We start from the raw sequence: 21750 nt of genomic DNA on the forward strand, positions 1-21750 counted from the left end.
CCTGGAAAACCCCCTGGGTGGAGAAGCCTGGCAGGCTGCAGTCCATGGGGTTGCAAAGAGTCGGACACGACTGAGCAACTTCACAATAGTGCATCACAATGCATTTTTTTGTTGCCTTAAATTGGTTCAATGACTTCCTTGATATCACTGATAACTCTAGGGCAGATATCCTCACACTTGGCTGCATAATTTAGAATCTCCTGGCTTTCAAAACTTCAGATGCTCACCACTCAGCCCAAATGAATTAAATCAAAATCTCATATAGGGATGGGGGTGGGGGCAGGTGGGTAGGACTTGGAAATCAGTATTTTTCAAAAGTCCTCAGGTCCTTCCAATGTGTAGCCAAAAACCAGTGCTCTAGAACGGTATCTCTCAACCAGGAACACTTTTGCGCCCACTTCCCCCCTTCCCAAGGATCATTAGCAATGTCTGGATATACTTTTGATTGCCACAACTAGGGGAGGGATCTGCTTCTTGGTATCTACTGGGTAAAAACCAGAGATGCAGCTAAACAACCTGCAATTCAAATCATCACGCAGAAAATGTCAATAGTACTGAGGTTGGGAAACAGCACTCTAGAATAATCAGGCTTAAGAAATGAGATATGTCAGAGCAGTGGGTAAGGCCATTGTGATGAAAGCCTAGCATGAAGAAGTTTACATTTTTGGCCTCCCAGCAAGATGAGGGGAAGGGAGTGGCTTAGCAAATGCCTCTACTGTGCCTGCCGTACAGGGGTCTGATGGTGTGTTCCTGGCCTGTCCTTGTAGCTGGAACATCACCTGGGTCTGATTTTTTGGACAGGCTGTCTTCTTGTGGTTCTCTAAGTTTATTGCATTTGAATGACTTGGAAGAAAACTGAAGTTAGGAAAATTAAACCTATGTAAATTAGCCAAAATAAATAATTTTTAAGTAGGCTTTTGAATTGACTGTTTTTTATATATGAAGTTTTCTAAAATCAGAGAGTGAATCATTTGAAAGTGATTATACATGGGCTATAAGAAATATGATTTTATGTGCTGTAGACCTTTATTTTCTCTTCTTTCCTTTTGATTGGATATGAGGAAGGTAGGAAAGGCACTTTTAATTTTAGTGCAGGTATCATTTGCTCTAATTCTGAGACACTCAGAAATACTTTTCTAGCAGTTTCTTTTATCTATATTTATGATATTGTATAATTAATTTAATGAACTTTATCTCCCTCTGCACATATCCAGTTTTCTAGAGCATAACACACATAAAAGATATTTGCCATAAATAAGTTGAATTTTCCTGGGTACACTTGTCAAATTTAATTGAGGTGGTGAAATTCAATATTAAATATAAATATAATATACTGAATATACTCAAAACTGTGTTTCTAAAAACCTATGAAAATGATAGTTAAAGCTCTTGAAGTAGCTCTGAATTCATTGATCCTTATGCAAGTGGTTGACTACCAGTTTTTTAAAAATTTTTGTCTCTTTACAGAGATTTCAAGAAATTTTAAGTAGTACCTTTAGTGTTTTACATCAGCCTTTTGTACTAAAGTTAAATTCACGTTTGTGAATCTGGAGTTATGTCTATAATAGTTTTTCAGTTTTTCTCTTCTTTGGGGTTGAGGGGCCCTTTAACTCCACGTAAAGCAATCTATTCATTTACTAAACATTTCAGGGCCTATTAGACATTAATAAACAAACTAACTTTAAAATTGTTTTAAAAAAATAAAATTGTTTCAGTCTAGTTTATTGCAATTTGAGGCATTATGCCAATACTCTTGTGTGCTGGGTCCGTTTTACACCTAGTGGTTGGAATGTTTTAAATTAAGACTAGAAGAATAACAACTCATGTAATATTTGGCGTGAATACTCCAAATGTCTTTGTTGAAATCCCATATCCTGTTTCTTCACTGAGTTTCAGCAATAACTCCATAATCCAAGGAATACTTTAATTTTAATCTAACATTTTTTTTTGTAGCTATGGTTTTAAATTAATTTATAATTGTAGTTTTTAAAAAGTACTCTTTGGATAGCTAAACGCTTATGTTTTTCTTCTGACTTTGGAGTTTTATTGAATGAAGTCTGTAAAAATTAATCCAAATTTATAGTATAGAACTTACTAAAAACTGGACTGCTATGAGAATCATGACAAGGCACTTAATGACAGTTGTGTTTAATAGTAAATGGACTGCATTCTGCTGAGAGTCAGAGTGTGCATATGTGGTGGATGTGTGTGTTGAGGGGAGGATTGTGGGACAGAATGCGTTGGAGATTTAAATTAGTGCTTAAGGATTGAATGGATCAAGCCAAACCTAGAAGGAGAAATCACTGAGAGCCATTCTGGTTTCTTGGAAACCAGGGCTATTGTGGGTAATTTGTATATCTGTGGGTGTAACTTTTACTGCAATATGTTTGCCTACAGCTTCATCATATTAAAGAACAACTGGGTTGATTGGTAGCCCCTGTCTAGATATTTCCTAAAATGGAGACCTGTTTGTCAATACATAAAAAAGAATTGATTTGGTTTGGGAGTATGGGAATAAGAGAGTGGAGCAAGAATTAGTCATTTCCCAATGTTTGAAAGACATAAAAGAGGAATTAGACGTGTTCTTTGTGTCCTGAACATATGGAACCAGAACCAGCGGATTGACATACAGGAAAATAGCTTCTGGCTAAGTTCAGGGAGTGTCCAAAAATATCATGAACCATGGAATTGTGAAGTATAAGATGGTTAAGTGAAGAGGTATAGAAAGTCCCTTTCAATGGAGGTTGTGAGGAAGACCACAGATGGGAAGGGAAACAGGGGATTTCAGCTGTGGATTAGTAGTGGACTTTGGATAGGATGATCTTTAAGTCCCATTCCTGTCTAGCCATTCTGTGATTTTTAGGACATATTACCTCCTGTGAGTAATGAAAAATGAAGACACCTGGCCTTTGAAGGGGAATTTCAGATTCAGGGTCCTATTATTAATGGCTTTTTCTCTCTACCTCATGCAAGTCCTCCTGCAACTAACCCCCTCTTGTACAACATCCTTTTCTTTCTCCATATGGGAACAATCCTCATCAGTATCAGAATATGCCTTTTTGTCACTCATCTTAAAAAGTAGATGAAAGCAAATGATGCAGAGAAGAATGCACTTGTGCCAAAAATGTTAGCACATTGAGACTCAGAAAAACAAATGAAATGAAACTTCCTCAATCTGAAGTAACCTTCTAACTCTCACCCTACTTCTCTGCTCTGGGTTCCAGTGGAACTTTCCCATGGAAGTATCTCTGCACGTGATCTCCCCTTCTTACTGCCGTCTTCACTGTTCCCCTCCTCCAAAATTGCTTCTGTTAAGGTCAGCAGAGACCTCTTTTTTTTTGGCAGAGAGTAGATCACACCACATGGATTATGGGATCTTAGTTCCCCCAACCAGGGATGTATCCCACATTCCCTGCACTGGAAATGCAGTCTTAACCACTGGACTACTAAGGAAGTTCCAGAAACCTCTGTTTTAATGAACCCTGTGACCCCTTCTCCATCCCCTCCACCCTCAGGCTCAGCAGATTCAGCATCCTTTATCCCTCCCTCTTCCCAGAACACTTTCTAGACTTGGCTTCCAGGGCATCACAACCGCCTTTTCTCCTACCTCTTTAACTCCTCCTTCCAAGGGCCGAGTGTCCTCACACTCTCTGGGCAGTGCTTCTTTACCTGACGTGGGTAGAAAAATGAAGGAGGGGCCAGGTCTCACACAAGTCTGATTAACTTAGAATCTCTGGGGAAGACTCATGGGCATCATTTAAAAAAAATTAATTTTGTTGAAATACAGTTGATTTTACAATGTTGTGTTAGTTTCAGCAAAGTGATTCAGTTTGGATTCGGAATCACTGCATGTTTGGAAAAGAAATGAACAGGACTGGCTGTTGGACTAGCTGTAGAATGATGAGGGGGTCAAGATGCCACCTAAGCTTTTAGCCAGAAAGCTCAGTATACAAATATGCTGACAGAGAAGGACAAAGCCAGTGGAGGAGAAGGTTTGGGTTAGAAGAATGGCTGTGGAATCAAGCCAGTTTTTGGATTCTTTTCCATTATACGTTATTATAAGATATTGAATATAGTTCCCTGTGCTATTCAATAGGTCCTTGTTAGTTATCTCTTTTATATATGTTGTTGTGCAGTTGCTCAGCCATGTCTAACACTTTGTGACCCCATGGACTGCAGCCCCCCAGGCTTCCCTGTCCTTCACCATCTCCTAGAGCTTGCTCAAACTCTTGTCCATTGAATCAGTGATGCTATCCAACCATCTCATCCTCTGTCATCCCCTTCTCATGCCCTCAATCTTTCCCAGCATCAGGGTCTTTTCCAGTGAGTCGGCTCTTCGCATTACATGGCCAGAGTATTGGAGCTTCAACTTCAGCATCAGTCCTTCCAATGAATATTGAGGGTTGATTTCCTTTACAATTGACTGGTTTGATCTCCTTGTGGTCCAAAGGACTCTTAAAAAGTTCGCCAGCACCACAGTTCGAAGGCATCAATTCTTTGGCATTCAGCCTTATTTATTGTCCAGATCTCTTATCTGTACCTGACTACTGGAAAAATCATATCTTTGACTCTGTGGACCTTTGCTGGCAAAGAAATGTCTCTACTTTTTAATACGCTGTCTTGGTTTGTCATAGCTTTTCTTCCAAGGAGCAAGCGTCTTTTAATTTCGTGGCTGCAGTCATTATCCACAGTGATTTTGGAGCCCAAGAAAATAAAGTCCATCACTGTTTCCATTGTTTCCCCATCTATTTGCCATGAAGTGATGGGACTGGATGCCATGATCTTTGTTTTTTGAATGTTGAGTTTTAAGCCAGCTTTTTCATTCTTCTCTTTCACCTTCATCAAGAGGCTCTTTAATTCCTCGTCACTTTCTGCCATAAGGGTAGTGCCATCTGCGTATCTGAGGTTATTGATATTTCTCCTGGCAATCTTGACTCCAGCTTGTGCTTCTTCCAGCCCGTCATTTTGCATGATGTACTCTGCATGTATGTTAAATAAGCAGGGTGACAATATTCAGCCTTGACATACTCCTTTCCCAATTTGGAACCAGTCTGTTGTTCCTTGTCCGGTTCTAACTGTTGCTTCTTGATTTACATGCAGGTTTTGCAGGAGGCAGGTAAGGTGGTCTGGTAGTCCCATCTCTTCAAGAATTTCCCAGTTTGCTGTGATCTACACAGTCAAAGGCTTTAACATAGTCCATGAAGCAGAAATAGATGTTTTTCTAGAACTCTCTTGCTTTTTTGATGATCCAGCAGATGTTGGCTATTTGATCTCTGGTTCCTCTGCCATTTCTAAACATCTGGAAGTTCTCAGTTCACATACTGTTGAAGTATAGCTTGAAGGATTTTGAGCATTACTTTGCTAGCATGTGAAATAAGTGCAATTGTGTGGTAGTTTCTTTGGCATTGCCCTTCTTTGGGGTTTGGGGATGCAAAGTATGTAGTAGTGGTTATATTTTAATTCTAAACTCCTAATTTATCCCTGCCCCTCCTTTCCCCTTTGATAACCATAAGTTTGTTCTCATAAGTCTGTGAGTCTATTCCTGTTTTATAAGTTAATTTGTATCATTTTTAAAGTTCCACATATAAGTGATATCATATGAAATTTGTCTTTTCTATGTCTGACTTCACTTAGCATGATAAACTCTAAGTCCGTCCACATCGATTTAAATGGTATTATTTCATTCTTTTTAATGGCTGAGTAATATTCCATTGTATATATGTGCCACATTGTCTTTATAGGAATAGACGTCTTGATTCCATGGCCACTCTTTTAACCCAAACCTTCTCCTCCCTGGCTTTGTGCTTCTCTGTCAGCATATTTGTATACCGAGCTTTCAGGCTAAAAGCTTAGGTGGCACCTTGATGCCTCATCATTCCACGGCTAGTCCACCAGCCAGTCCTGTTCGTTTCTCTTCCAAACATGCAGATCTCACCTCTCTCCCCTTCCCCTGCTGCCACCGTTTCTCATCTTGATGGCCTCAGTGGCCTCCAATGCCTCCTGTGCTCTTGCTGCACTCCTCGCCCCCATCTACTTCTCAGGTCATCTGAGTATTCTCAGAAAACCCAGCAGACTGTGTCACTGCCTTGCTCTAAACCCTCCTGTGCCTTCCCATCACAATCAGTGAAGTCCACCCTCCTTGCCCTGAGCTGTGGGGCTCCCTGACCTGGCCCCTGGCCCAACTCTCCCGTGTCATCTCTTACCATCCTCACTCCTCCTCTCCTGTTGGCCCACATTCCCTTGCTGCTTCCTCAGACTTTCCGAACTTGATCCTGCCTCAGAGCCCTTGTATCCACCCTTCCCTCTGCCTGGAAGGCCCTCCCCTTAGCCTGTTCCTTATCTCTTTCCCCAACTCTTCTCAGTTTTCTGCTCAGGCACCACCCCATCCAGAATGCTCCTCTCTCCCAGTCATTCTTCCCCTTGATTCCGGTTTGTTTTTCCCTCCCACAGGGAAGGAAAAACATTTATCTCTGCTTGAAATCCTGTTTTACTGCCTAGGGTTTTGTCACCGCTCCATGCCCAGCACTGTAGGCAGCGCCTGTACATAGTAGATGGCCAGTAAATACTTTGGACGGAACAACAGAATGCCACCTGTGTAACTTCATGTTTTGTGACTTCTGTGGCCTTTGGCCCCTTTTCCAGCCCCTGATCAGATCCCATTGGCTTATGTCCAGGATCTCCTGCCCTGTTTATCTCAGAACCTTCTTTCTTCTGCCTCCTCCTGTTTTAGCCCCTGCCTGCTCACAGCCAACTCCAGAAATATCAAGGGTGGGGAAGAAGTGGAGCAGCATCTGGCATTTTGATGGTGGGTACACAGCCACCGTTCACTTCCTTCTTGACTGCTCAGTGCAAATCCCTACTGCTCTTGTTTTCTTCTTTTTTTTTTGATTGGAGGATAATTGCTTCACAATGTTGTGGTGGTCTCTGCCATACATCAACATAAATTATCCATGATTATATATACACAGTGAAGTAAGTCAGAAAGAGAAAAGCAAATACCACATATTAATGCATATATATGGAATCTAGAAAATTAATGCTGATGAACCTATTTACAGAGAAGAAATGGAGATGCAGGCATAGAGAATGGTCTGATGGACCCGCTGCTCCTATTTTCTATACGCAGTCCCCTCCTTGACAATCCACCCTCCTGACTTCTTTCTTTTCTGCCTCTGTCCCTTCTCAGTCTCCACTGCAGGCTCCTTCCTCTTCTTTGTCCACCCCTTAAATGTCAGTATTTCTTAGGGCTTTGTCTGGGTCCTCTGCTGTCCTCTCTTTTTTTTGGCCATGCCATGCAGCATGTGAGACCTTAGTTTCCCAGCCAGGGATTGAACCCATGCCCCCAGCAGTGGAAGCGTGGGGTTTTGACCAGTGGACCACCAGGGAAGTCCCTCTGTGCCCTGCTTATTCCACTCTTTCCCTTGATAACCCCATCCATTCCTGGGATATCAGAATCTCTACCTGGTAATGACCATCAAAGGTATATTTCAAGCCTAGCCTAGACTTGTCTGTCCAGTTGTAAAGTGTTTATCAATACTTAGACATCTCACAGGCAACTCAAATGCGATAGGAAGTCAGCTGAACTTAGCTTCTCTTTGCATTTTCCCCTTAGTAGTGATCTAAGTGACTATCTGGAGGCCTGGAAGGCATCCTCCTCTACGTCAGTCAATTGCCAATATTACCAGTTCTCCCACTCAATAGCTGTAGAATCTGTACACTGCCTGTCCCAGCCTACTGCCACCAACTGAGACCAGGGCACCACTATCATCTCTTCCTCAGATTCCTTCAAGGACGCTTGACATGCCACATGCCCCCGCCTCCGCACCAGTCTGACTTCCTATGCTCTTATTGGTCTTTACAAAATAGCCACCTGATTGTGCTGCTGCTGCTAAGTCACTTCAGTCGTGTCCGACTCTATGTGACCCCATAGACGGCAGCCCACCAGGCTCCACCGTCCCTGGGATTCTCCAGGCAAGAACACTGGAGTGGGTTGCCATTTCCTTCTCCAATGCATGAAAGTGAAAAGTGAAAGTGAAGTCGCTCAGTCATGTCCGACTCTTCGAAACCCCATGGACTGTAGCCTACCAGGCTCCTCTGTCCATGGGATTTTCCAGGCGAGAGTACTGGAGTGGGGTGCCAGTGCATCCCCTGCTTAATGCCTAATTACAGTTTTGAGAAAGTCTAAATTTTTACGTAGGTCTTATAAGATCCTTACTAACCTGTTCTCAAACTGACCATGACTGTTAGAATATCTTGGAAGTAATTGTCTCCTTTCCTCCCTCCCGTCCTTCCGCCCATCCCCTCTCCCAGTCCTTCATTTACCTCCTCTGGCCCCTTTGTTTATTATTCATTCTGAGGGCTACTGGGGGCATAGGAAGGCCTTAATACATATGTATTGAATGAATGTGGGAAGACAGAGGCCCTGGATAGTAACTGTCAGTGTCCTCAATCTTTGATTTAATTTGTCTTAAAATTTTTAAGGTTCCCAGAGTAAAAAAAAAATCTACTTTCATGTACAATCCCATGTATTTAGTTCCCGCAGCTCTGTGGCTTCCAGGGGATTATTAAAAACAGAACTAAAAGAAGTATGTGGGATTCTGCTAGTAAATCATTTTCAACGTATGCTCTTTGAGTGGCCGTTAAGTGCTGAGCTTAGAACCAAACAGGACAGGGAACCAAACCACCCCTGTGACCCAGGGGCCAGCAGGGAGGCACGCTGGCTGAATGGGCCTCTGCGGTGAACGTTTTTCACCTTGGGCATTCACAAACTGGCATCAAAATACCCGAGACTTGTTGGGACTTGTCTGAATCGTTTATTACATTTTCAAACCTGTTTGGGAAGAAAGCCTACACACCACAGCGTGTTTGGGGGCTTGCACAGTAAATCTTATTTAAAAGAAAGAGACAAAAATGTAATCATGTTTAACCTGTAATAATATAAGTGAGAGTGTTTGACTCAGTTGTAATGAATCTAAAGAAGAATGGGAAAGGCTTTTCCCTTAGAAGGTCCAGGTTGGCATTTCAGACTTCAGCCCCAGGGCTGGGAGCTCCTGGGCGAGGTTTCCAGGTCTTCATCCTGTCAGAGCACCTATCTCCAACTTCTTCGTTGTGAGGACCCGAGGGGCCTGACAGTCAGTACTGAGTCAGAGGGATCAGCGAGAAAGGAATGACACACTTCCTGCCTGAAGTTCTAGGGAGTTTTGTTTTGTTGTTTTGTGTTTCTGTTTTACTCTGAAGATTCCCTAAAAAAGACAGAAGACTGCCCTGGCCATCTCTTGATCAGCAGCCTTTGTTATTTATAGGAAATCTACTCTGCTATACCTTCTTGTTACTAACAGGTTTGGGTGTTTTTGTTTAATAATTTTATTTATTTATTTATGGCTGTGCTGGGTCCTCATTGCTGCGCTGACGTTTCTCTAGTTCCGGTGTGCGGGCTTCTCATTGCAGTGACTTCTCTTGCTGTGGAGCACAGGGGGCACACAGACTTCGTTAGTTGTGGCATGCAGGCTCAGCAGTTGAGGCTTCTGGACTCTGGAGCTGAGGCTCAGCAGTTGAGGCTTCTGGACTCTGGAGCTGAGGCTCAGCAGTTGAGGCTTCTGGACTCTGGAGCTGAGGCTCAGCAGTTGAGGCTTCTGGACTCTGGAGCTGAGGCTCAGCAGTTGAGGCTTCTGGACTCTGGAGCTGAGGCTCAGCAGTTGAGGCTTCTGGACTCTGGAGCTGAGACTCAGCAGTTGAGGCTTCTGGACTCTGGAGCTGAGGCTCAGCAGTTCAGGCTTCTGGACTCTGGAGCTGAGGCTGAGCAATTGAGGTGCATGGGCTTAGTCACTCCACGACCTGTGGGATCTCCCTACATCAGGGATTGAACCTGTGTCTCCTGAACTGGCAGGTGGATTCTTTACCACTGAGCCACCAGGGACGCCCCCCTAACAGGTTTTTGAAAACCTTTTTCCCCTTATAACAAAAGCATCACATGGTAGTGTAGTATATTTATCAATTATAATTTGACAAAAAAGTGAAAAACAATAACAAAAAAGTTACTCTTTAACTTCAGCACTCAGAAAAAAGTATTTTGTGACTATAACTCTGGGCTGGTTTCTGTATGCCTATAGTTTCCTCTATAAAAATTGCATAGTAGTTCATATGATTTCTTTTATATATTGCTTTGTAGCCTTTGTGAATAGTTCGCATGTTATTAATTACACTCTAAAATCATTTTTAAAGGCTGTATTATGTGCCATTGTATAGCTATGCCGTAATTCACTTCACCAGTCTCCCATGTGGATAAGTGAACTGCTTTCAATCTTTACCACTGTCATAACACCACGCAACTGCCTTGCTTTTAGCAGCTGTCCACACTTGTCTCTGTTTCACTGGATGCGTTCCTGGAAGTGGTTCAAAGGACATGTGGAGTTTGAAGGTTTTGATCTTTATTGCCACTTTGCCTTCCAGACATTTGTCCTGCTTTCCATTCCCACCACGTAACAGAACCTTCTGACCGTGCTGTGTGTGGCCTCACCTCTGTGGGCCTTTCTCCGACTCCCAGCAACGTGTCCCTTGTGCATCCAGCACTGGTGCCACCCTGGCCCCCTCTCCTCTCCCTGGCATGGGCCAAGCTTGTCCTGTCTCAGGCTGGAGTGCCTGTCTTCTTGCTGCTTTTCCTGTTCTTCTGGCGCTTGGCCTCCAAGGCCACCTCTGCCAGCGCAGTCTCCATCAGAACTCCTGGTTCATTCCCATCCCGGCACCTCTTGAAATCTGCCCTTTAGTTATTCACGTCTTTACTTGACTGCCACATCTTCCTCCCACTGAATGTCAGTTCTTGTGTTTTATTTCCCACAATGAGCCTGGCACCTAAGTCGGTACCTGACGTTCAGTAGGTTCTGGATAAATGCGAGTTGATTTTCTTGAATGAATGAAGCAATCTCCTTGTCACCTAGAAATGTGCAGTGTCATGGGACGATGAGACATGTATAACAGTGCCTCTCCCTTTGAGCAAAATGGGCTAAAGGTTGTAAGGAAGCTTCCAAGTCGCATAGGGAGACAGAGGAAGAGGAGCTGGCTTCAGGCATCGTGATGGGCTTCCTGGTGGCTCAGTGGTAACAAATCCACCTGCAGCAAAGGAGATGCAGGTTCAATCCCTGGGTTGGGAAGATCCTCTGGAGGAGGAGATGGCAACCCATTCCACTATTCTTGCCTGGGAAATCTCATGGAAAGAGGAGCCTCGCAGGCTACAGTCAATGGGGTCACAAAGAGTTAGACCCGACTTATAGGCATCATAATGGCCTTGTGTGAACTGAGCCTTGGGAGACTGGCAGTATTTTGTAGTTGATGATGGTGGAATGGACCCCAGAGGCCAAGGAAAGTGGGTGAACAGGGGCCCAGAACTAGAACTGGTGTGCTAGGCCTGATGGGGGCAGGGCTAGGGAGCATCTTGAATCCTTTGCTGACAGTGTGGACTCTGATCCATGAGCCAGCTGGGAAGTGCTGTACACTCTTCATCGGGGAATGACGTGGTAAAGTGAAGGTTTTTCAACTCAGTTCTAGGCACAGATGATGATGTGGTGTGAGAAGATGTGCCATGAGGGCAAGTAAGTAAAGGAGCAGGAAGCTGAGGCCTGAGATAGGATGGGGCTTTGGAGTTGAAACAAAGGAAGGCAGAGGCACTCTGCAAGGGTGGGGAGACATGACAGCTTGGTGGCTGGAAGGGGGGGAGGGAGATCCGAGATGGCACTGAGGCTTCAAGTCTGAATGGCTGGTGGGAAGATGAGATTTGCAGTGCAGCAGAGAAGCTCTTTGGGGATGAGTCATATGAATTTAGTTCTAGCCCATCCTTTTACTGTATCAGGGGGCATTTTCTGGATGAAACTAGCCCATGTGCCCTCCTTTGTCCTGAAAGACTTTGGGTGATGAGAGGCTAGAGGTGAGGAGACAGAAATGTAGCACAGGATAGGAAATTCTGGGCTCCTGTGGCCACCTCCTTATCTGGAAGAATAGGACCACTCAAGGGGTGAGAGGTGTGTGCCCAGCGATGTCTGCTCCTCAGTCACTGTGTGGCAGGAACTTGTTTGATGTCAGCCTGCCATTCAGTCAGTTTGTTCAGTTGTGAGACTGAGGAGGATGGGGCAGAAGACAAGTGATGATTGCTGTCTGCCTGAGTGCGGGGCTCTGGGTACCAATGGGATAAGGCCCTGAACTGGGTGATCATCCTTCCCCTGCAAATGGTCAAAACTGGTGTGTGTATGTGTTCCCTGGGGGCCAAAAATCAAGGAGAAACCTTATTCAAGACAGGGTATAATTCCTGATGGCTCGCTAAACTGAAACATTTCTGAAAGTTGGGTTTTTGCTTTTAATACAGGTTTCAAAATAGCCACGTGGGTAAAACTACAAAATGACAAAGCTCACTGTCATCTAAAGGGGGATAGAAAGTATAACTGCTTTCATGGTCTTCTCTGGAAAGCTGTCTTTTTAAGAAAACATCTTCTGCCACCTTGAATGCACAGGTTTTAACAAAATCCAAACGAGAATGAGAGAAGCACAGATGGAAAGACAGCAGAACTTGGTGAATGAGAGACCGTCCAAAGCAAGAGAGGAATCAGCAATGACTGGGGGATGATGGGATCCATAGAGGTTAAAACAGAGAGGAAAATGATCAGGTTTGGTGACAGGAGGTTAGGAATTCAAATTGGGAAATACCGTGTGTTGGATATTCACAAGAAATTCTAGAAATTTATAGAGAAATTTACTCTACCATTGGAGAGTTTTTCTTGGCAAATTTAGAGTTTAATTAGTGGAGTATTTTATTATGAGGGCTCATGTTCAGTTTCACATGAAGGTTTGCAATGTAAGAATGCTATAAAATGTCAAGACTCTGTTTATACTCAGCTCAGCAGAAAATAAACCACGTTCAAGTGCCAGCATATTTATTGCAACAGGCACTCAGTGTTTCTGTGCTTCCTAAAGGCTGATTTAATGTTTTCGTTGGTGGTGTGAGTGTGAAGAGAGGTTTGAGCGTCCTAGGACAACAGACATAAATGCTCATTCTAGAGTGCTACGATCTGGCTGTTGACGTCACTGTACTGCAGCTAGTAGTGAGTTGTTTATTCATTTGTTTGCCTGCTTCTGAGTAACATTTTATAAAACTTATACTGGAAACTAAGAAATACTATGTGATAGAAAAATGTGCCTTCCCACACTTCTTTTTTATGCAGCCCCTTGTGGGGAGGCTGTGAAGGGCAATCAGTGTGAGGATGGACTTGAGAAATCTGCTCCCCAACCCTCCTCCCCTGCAGCCGGCGCTGGCCCCCAGCAGCTCCAGTTCACATTGGTGAACTCACTGCTCTGCCTGTCCTTAAACGGTGGGCTGCCAAGTGTTCTCTTTATTTTCCAGACAGTCCCCTGTGTGTGCTCTCTGCTGAACCATATCACCCTTTCGTGATATGATATGACAAGGGAAAAGCCAACCAATTTGGAATAAGAGATCCCATGTACCCATGCTGGCCTTGCCCTGAGCAAGTATGTTACATTTATGGAGCTTGGTTTCCTCGGCTACAACCCAGGAATCATGGTGCCCACCTCCCAGGGTTTCAGGGAGAGTGAGCGAACACAGGGAAATCACACATGCTGCTCAGCATCTGGTAGGGTTTCTCTGCTCTCCTCCAGGCACGAAACACGTGCTCCTGTTGGCACAAGCCTTTTCAGGTAAGAGGTGACCATTCGCTGTCTCTGTGATAGCATTCAGAAAGTGCTTCTGGAGCACTTTACCAGACTCAGGCCCTGGAATAATCCCCCCTCAGCCTGCCTTCTTCCCTCGCCAATGACTCCTTCCTCCCGGAAGAGCTGAGGGACAAAGGGAATCGAGTTGAGTCAAAGAGGAGGCCCTGTTTGTGGCACTGGTTTTAGGGAGGCCATTGAGAGGGCTGCGATGGCAGGAAGAAGACTGAACGGGGGGTCTAGATAGGCTTGACGGGAAGAGGGAAGGGTTGAAGGAAAAGAAGATAGCAGTACTCTTATCACCAGACCATGCCCTAGGGACTAGGGAGAAAATTGGAAGTGCCAAAGCATGAAGGTCAAGGTGTTTCGCAGACATTTCCAGTTCTGTCCTGGAGACTATAGCATCTGTTGAAATAAACACATTTTCATGCAGCCGTCAATCGCATTATCCTTGTGCTGATTTTGTCGAATGCACTGCTGATAAGGATGTGGGTAGCCATAGAGGAAGTGTCTTTCTTGGGGTGTGTAATAAGCAGTCAATGAAACTAGGCCAGAGAGAGCGCCTGTGTTTGGAGATGGTTCTGGGTCTCTTGGCTTCTCTCTCGGTCCTGCCTCAGCTTGCAGGGCCTCGTCCAATAATCTGCTTAACCTCTTTGAAATTGTGCTTGTCACCTGGTTTCTCTGGGCGTGGGGACAGTGAAATGATTGAAGTGATAGTGCCTTGCTGTGAGATGCCCAGATAACATGGAGAGCGTGCACACTCAAGAGGAGAAGCTGGTGTTCTGAAAGCTGGTGTTATGTGGTTGCAGATAGATGGAGGAGAAATACAAGATAAGACACACCCAGACTTCCCTAATGAAATGGCTAATGTACTGTCACTGCGAAGCTCCGGGGTGCGTCCATCACCAGCAATACCACTCACACTCCCGGGGTGGGGCCTGGGGGTGTTGGGGTGCTGAGCAGAACCTTGCTTCAGCTGCAGAGCTAAGCTCACCAGAAAGAGATAGAGAACCACGCCTGCATCTGAGCACCAGTCGCCTTTGTAAGGCTGGATTGGACAGATTCCTCCGCCGCCAAGCTGTCGCGCTGTTTCTAGGGCTAGAAGTCGCAGCTGCTTCCTCTTTTCCTGTCTCAGAGCACGGATGATGCTCCGGCGTTGGGTATCTGTCACAGCTGTCAATCCTTAAATCTGTCGAGAATGTCCTGATTTCCTAGTTACAAGTCCTAGGGAAGCATAGGAGAGTTGCCTTCGTATCTCCAAAGGCAACTGAAGTGGGTTAGATACTGTTCAGTTCAGTTCAGTTCAGTCGCTCAGTTGTGTCTGACTCTTTGTGACCTCATGAATCGCAGCACACCAGGCCTCCATGTCCATCACCATCTCCCGGAGTTCACTCAGACTCACATCCATTGAGTCAGTGATGCCATCCAGCCATCTCATCCTCTGTTGTCCCCTTCTCCTCCTGCCCCTAAACCCTCCCAGCATCAGAGTCTTTTCCAATGAGTCAGCTCTTCACATGAGGTGGCCAAAGTACTGGAGTTTCAGCTTCAGCATCATTCCCTCCAAAGAAATCCCAGGACTGATCTCCTTCAGAATGGACTAGTTGGATCTCCTTGCAGTCCAAGGGACTCGCTAAGAGTCTTCTCCAACACCACAGTTCAAAAGCATCAGTTCTTCAGCGCTCAGCCTTCTTCACAGTCCAACTCTCACATCCATACATGACCACTGGAAAAACCACAGCCTTGACTAGATGGACCTTTGTTGGCAAAGTAATATCTCTGCTTTTGAATATGCTATCTAGGTTGGTCATAACTTTTCTTCCAAGGATTAAGTGTCTTTTAATTTCATGGCTGCAATCACCATCTGCAGTGATTTTGGAGCCCCAAAAAATAAAGTCTGACACTGTTTCCACTGTTTCCCCATCTATTTCCCATGAAGTAATGGGACCAGATGCCATGATCTTCATTTTCTGAATGTTGAGCTTTAAGCCAACTTTTTCACTCTCCTCTTTCACTTTCATCAAGAGGATTTTGAGTTCCTCTTCACTTTCTGCCATAAGGGTGGTGTCATCTGCACATCTGAGGTTATTGATATTTCTCCCAGCAATCTTGATTCCGCTTGTGCTTCTTCCAGCCCAGCGTTTCTCATGATGTACTCTGCATAGAAGTTAAATAAGTAGGGTGACAATATACAGCCTTGATGTACTCTTTTTCCTATTTGGAACCAGTCTGTTGTTCCATGCCCAGTTCTAACTGTTGCTTCCTAACCTGTATATAGGTTTCTCAAGAGGCAGGTCAGGTGGTCTGGTATTCCCATCTCTTTCAGAATTTTCCACAGTTTATTGTGATTCGCACAGTCAAAGGCTTTGAGGACTGCTGAATGAGCTCCCTGTCTTTAGCTTCTGTCTATAATTCTTCTTTCTTACCAAAATTGTTCAGAAGGTGAAGTAACTTGCAAGTCTATAAAACGAGGAAGTGGCTTGGCTGAAAATTGAACCTGACCTAGCAGACTGTAAAGCATTTGTCCATTGCATTCCACTCGGTATGGTTTCTGCTGTGTGCAGAAACAGGCTCAAAGCAGAGTGTTATTGCTGCAGAAGATAAGAATAAAGTCAAGAAACTTACCATGGAGATGAAGATAAGATAGAGCACCATAGATCACATAAGGACAGCTATGAAAAGATCCCAGACAGGAAGCTCAGGTGAGGTGCTGTGGGGATTAAAGGAAGAGGCTGAGATCCTAACACCCATTTGGGATCTTTAGGAAAAGGATTCACAGAGGAAGTGCACATGAAGTGGGTCTTGTGGGACTGGCCAAACCATGCCTGGGGGGATGGATGAGGGAAGGACTTGTGGGTGATGATAACTGTCAAATGCCCAGGTTAATAAATAAGCTTCTAAACAGACTGTTAGAACGTACATGTGCCTGTATCTCTATGTATGTACCTGTGCGTATTGCATGGGCATGGATGCAGGCATACATACATTCTTTATAAAGACCTTATATTCTCTTCAAAAGCAAAAGGCTAACGATTTTAAGTAGCAGAGTTGTCCGAACTCGGTTCTCTAGCTCTCTTGAGAACCAGAACACCTTTAAGCAACACTTACTATTAATAGACATTCATGTTTCTACAGGCCAGGAAGAAATGAGTTTTTTAAAATTTTTTCCGGGCATCTATGATTAGGGCTGCTCCCTTTTTTTTTTTTTTTTTTTTTTGAAGTATCTGCTCCTCTTTTCTTGCATGTGGAAACATTAGACTTCCTGTTTCTGCTTGATTTTGAAACTGTCTCCCGTCCTCCTATCACAGGTGATCCCTGTGTCCCCGTGCAGTCATAGTTTATGGGTAGCGAGTGCAGGCAGCACCCAGTCCGTCCCTGCTGTGGACATTAAGACCTCTCTGGATTCACAACAAAAAGCTACACAATGCATTCCGCTACAGGTGACGAAACCCGGCTTCCAGAATAACAAGCAGGACAACTTTTAAGTGACTGTTGTTGACCAGTGTCTTCCGTGCACTGGTTTGGTATGCTTATGGTTGGTTTTTTGAAAGGATGGGACAAATTCTTTGAATTATTCTCAGGGAAGACTGACTGCCTGAAGGCAGTACAGATGCTGTGGAAAAGACATCGGCAGGGTGGCTATGTGTGTTCCTCTGGTCTGTATGACTGCTGAGACTCTGGGAAGCTGTTCTTCTGATTGATACGGGGGAAAATGCCGAAACTAGGTGAGTTAAAAGTGCCCAGACTAATTTGGTCGTAACACCTTTGTCGGAATCGATGACTAAGCACCATGGTGTTGCTGTCTACAGGGAAATAACCTTTGGTCACAGCTTTCAAGTGGTTGTGTTCAGAAAAATCACTGCTTTTCTTTTGCAAGAATTCTGAGTGTGGAGGAGTGTTAGGAGGCTGAGGGCTGTTTGAGGACTGTTGGTAGAAAAGATGGCTTCTGGAGTTTGCGTGTAGACCATTTTCATTTCTAAGTGGATGAAGGATTGAAATGCTTCAGAAATGGGGCTCTGAACTGATGGAGAACTTTGCACATGAAATTTCTCCTTCTCACAATTTCTGTGTGTTTGCTAACTCTCAGACGTCCCTGGATCCCAGTGATCTGATAGCGTCAGGAACACCTTGTAGAGACCTGCAAACCCAACGGTGTTTATTTGTGTTCTCCCATTATGTAGGGGTTTGTCAGAATATTGACACTGCCATTTCCTCGAACAGCCAATAAGCAATTTGAACTCACAAACAAGGCCTTTTGTACTTTAAAATACACCTTAGGCCTGTTTTTAGCCTTACTTAATACTTCCACAAGTAGATTTCATTTTATTTTGCAGGTAGATTGGAAAAATTTTCATGGATTGAAATACAGAAAGCATTTCAAAATAGCTTTAAAAGTTATATTGGTATTTACACACTCTTGTTCAAGTCTATACATCATATTTTGTTGAGGTTTATCTGAAGTTTTTTGGCTCAGGAGACTTCCTGGACCTTAAATTGAATACTAGGAAGGAATTCAAACTTGGAAGACATAGATGAATGTTAACATATCTAGTGTCTTGACCCATGAATTGAACCTCTGGCAGCCATGCTATTTCATAAAGCCATGACCACTCCTGTTATATGGAGTGTGGTCACCTGCAGATCATATATGTAAAATGTACATTTGCCTTCCAGATGCCCAGAGCTGTGCATGTGATTCTCTGTCAACTATATATGTATATACACACATTCTATCCAATATATAAAAATAGTTATGCGACTGCCTATATCACAGCGCATATATACAGTTGGAATCAGAGCCAGGCTTGGTTGGGAAAGTTTTGTGGGAGAAGTGAGGTTTTTTTTTTGGAGCCTGAGGCTGGGCTACGTAATGCATTAATACTTTGGCAGAAAGAAGCAGACGTAACAATTCCAAGGCTGGAGTTAAAATGCACTCATGATTAAGCATGAACCATTTAGGAGCAGATTGTAAATTACCGGTTGAAAATAACCAAGCTAAAAGTGAAGAGGCGGCAAGGAGATAAGTGTGGAAGAGAACAGGAGGGGTGTGTGGGAGCTTCTGTAGCCAGTGTGGCTGGCAAATGTCAGTTTTGGATACCAGCACGCCAGACTATGCTGCCATCTAGTGGAACTGGCTGAAATCACTGCCTCTCCTCACTGCCTGTAAAAAGCAATGTGGTATCTTGACCATAGAGAAACTCACTTTTCTTCCCCCGGGGGATTTTAGGTGAAGAATTTGAGAAAGGAGATGGATACCCACTATGCTCCCTCAAACGGTATTAATTTTGACTCTAGAAAATGGAGCTGAGTACCAATATAAAGAATTTCCCATAGACAATTTTAAAAGCTGTGATCTCTTTTTAAGATTAATTTTCACAGCAGTAAAGTTGCTTTACAATGTTGTGTTAGTTTCTGGTGTGCAGCAAAGTGAATCAGCCATACATATACATATTCCCTCATTTTTGGATCTCCTTCCCATTTAGGTCGCCACAGAGCACTGAGTAGAGTTCCTTGTACTGCACAGTAGGTTCTCGTTAGTTACCTGTTTAACACGTGATGCGGCGGAGGTGGTGGTCTTGCTGAGAGTGGTGTGCATGGCCCTTCAGCTCAGAGCATGACATGCAGGAAGCAGCCCTTGAGAGGGTCTAAGCTGAGTGAAAGCGCTCCCATGCAGCTCTGGGCTGCCTTGTTTCATGTGCAGGGGCGACAGAGGAGAGCCCTCCGATTGTAGACACCGCAGCCCACAGACCTCAGAGCTGGCACAGAGCTGTTCTCCTCCTCCCCTCCCTTCCAGCCATCTGTTCAGAAAAACTTAACTAAATTTCTTTTCTGCATCAGGGACCCTTCCAGTTACCAGGCATACACCAGTGGACAAAGCAGAGAGAAATCCCTGCCCTTGGAGAACAGACATTCTCCCAGGAGAGATAGACAGTAAGATAAATAAGTTAAATACATAGTAGGTGGTGGGATACTATTAAGTGCTAAGGAAGAAAAAAAAAATTAAGCTGAATAGGAGGATAAAGATTGGGTGTGTGTGTAGGATTTGCAATTGTGTGTCATCATAGAAAATGTGATATTTGACTCGCTTGAAAGTTGTGAGGAAGGCTTATGGGTGAAGATCCTGGGGAAGAACATCCTAGCCAGAAGGCAAGCATATACAGAGGTCCTAATAGGCAGTGGGCACAGTATTCCAGAAACAGCTAGAGTGCTGATAAGGAAAAGGACAGGAGATAAAACAGAGAGATGGTGAAAGGCCAGATTCAGTGACATGTTGTGGACAATTAGGGGCTTCCCAGGTGGTGCAGATGGTAAAGAGTCTGCCTACCAAAGCAGGAGATGCTGGTTGGGTCCCTGGGTCAGGAAGATCCTCTGGAGGAGGGCATGGCAACCCACTCCAGTATTCTTGCCTGGAAAATCCCATGGACAGAGGAGCCTGGAGGGCTTCAGTCCACAGGGTCACAAAGAGTTGGAGATGACTGAACCAACTTAGCACTCAGCACTCTGTGGACAATTATAATGAATTTTACTTTCACTAGGCATAAGATGAGAAGCTGCTTGATTTAGTCTAATATTTTCATTTTACAGATGAAATTTAGGACAAAGAAATCAAATCAGGTATCCGTGGCTATCGGCATCATACTGCCAAAGCCAGGATGGGAACCTGTTTCCTAACACCCCTGCCTGCTGAGGTCAGGTGCACAAGCACACACAGGCCCAGACTTCCAAGTGCAGTGGTCTGCGAGGAAGCCAAGTGCTGTTGGCTCCTCGGGCAAGTGTTTGGTTGTTCCCACAGCATGAACTACCTACCTATAGAGGACTCACAGCAAACACAAGAAAGGATCAGGCCTCTTAATTCAGAAGAGTCCTCTGCCAAAAATGCCTAAGTGTAGAGAGAAATCTTTCAGATTTTCCCAGTGGTTAAACTCAAGAATCTACAATCTTGTAAAGCTTCTCTGTGTTCATTTCTAAGTAATTGGATAGAGTTAAGAGATGATTTCTGTATTTCCAAGTGTTTGATCCCAGTTCTCAGTATCACTGCTCACCATAAAAGTTAGTAAGATTGAATATCATATTACTTAAAATGAACTTGAAAACAGGATTACCCGCTGAAGAGAGAGCGAGCGGTTATCATCAAACATAGTCTGACTTGAACTAATTTTGCCTAGCATTCTTGCTTTGCTATGAGCTAATGCAAGCCTTTCCCCTCCCTCTTCTTCCATCTCCTTCAGATCTCGTGACAGTTGTCCTCTGGATGCAGGCCAAGCCCTCTAATAGCGCTTTCTGATGAAGGTTGGGCCGGTGCTAAGTCTAGAGGAGAATGGCCTTGTACTGTTGTCTGCATCACCACACGTGGCCTGTGTCTTGTGCCCGGAACGTGAGGTCTTGCATAAGGTTGTGCCATCTTGTGGAGGCACTAATTCATCACTAACTCTGTCCCCCTTCTTTCATTTCTTTTCTTCATTTCTTATAGCACCATCTTATCCTGCATTTATGTTTGTTTGCATAGTGCTGTCTCTTTCACGTTGTCTCTTTTTGCCAAACATGGTATTTCATAACTTATGTATGTTGTCTGTCAATGAGCATGCTCCTCATTCACCGCCTAGAATTTTATACCCGTTATGGTTCTTCTTGTGCAAAAAAGGAACCCTAGTTTAGACTGGCTCATAACAAAGTGGATTTTTTATTAGCTACATACTGGAATGAGATTTGATTTAGCAGTCCTGTGATGTCCAGAACCCACTATTTTTTTTCCCAATCTGCCTCCTGTGGTTGGGTCTCATCCTCAGCTGACTTCTTTCATGCTGGTTAAATGTCCTCAGCAATCCTAACTGCGTGCCCGCAATCCACTGTCCAGAAGCAGAGAGAACTGGCTTTTGGAAACTCTATCAGAGTGACCTTTCCCAGAAGCCCCCAGCATATGTGTGATGTCTCACTGACCCAAACTCAGCCAGGTGCCCAATCTTAAACCAGTTTATCGACTAAGAAATGTGCTGTGTTGACTGGCTCTAGGCTTGGGTTGCCTAAACCAGTCTTTTTGTGGTGAGG

The 21750-nt window shown here is 44.2% G+C and overlaps 1 protein-coding gene across 2 annotated transcripts in view; it reads left to right on the forward strand.

Annotated features, from left to right (window-relative positions):
- The window catches only part of TNFAIP8 (TNF alpha induced protein 8), a 142961-nt gene that overhangs the window by 53415 nt on the left and 67796 nt on the right, over positions 1-21750 (forward strand). The window contains exon 1 of one of the 2 annotated variants that reach the window (XM_005682723.3): positions 17095-17429. The exons of the other annotated variant lie outside the window; for it this stretch is intronic. Coding sequence (XP_005682780.2) covers positions 17417-17429 — 13 coding nt within the window. The 5' untranslated portion in view covers positions 17095-17416. Of the gene's footprint in view, positions 1-17094; positions 17430-21750 lie in introns of those variants that run through there. 2 annotated transcript variants of the gene reach the window in all.

The sequence above is a fragment of the Capra hircus genome, chromosome 7, assembly GCF_001704415.2.
Source record: "Capra hircus breed San Clemente chromosome 7, ASM170441v1, whole genome shotgun sequence".
Lineage (NCBI taxonomy): Eukaryota > Metazoa > Chordata > Mammalia > Artiodactyla > Bovidae > Capra > Capra hircus.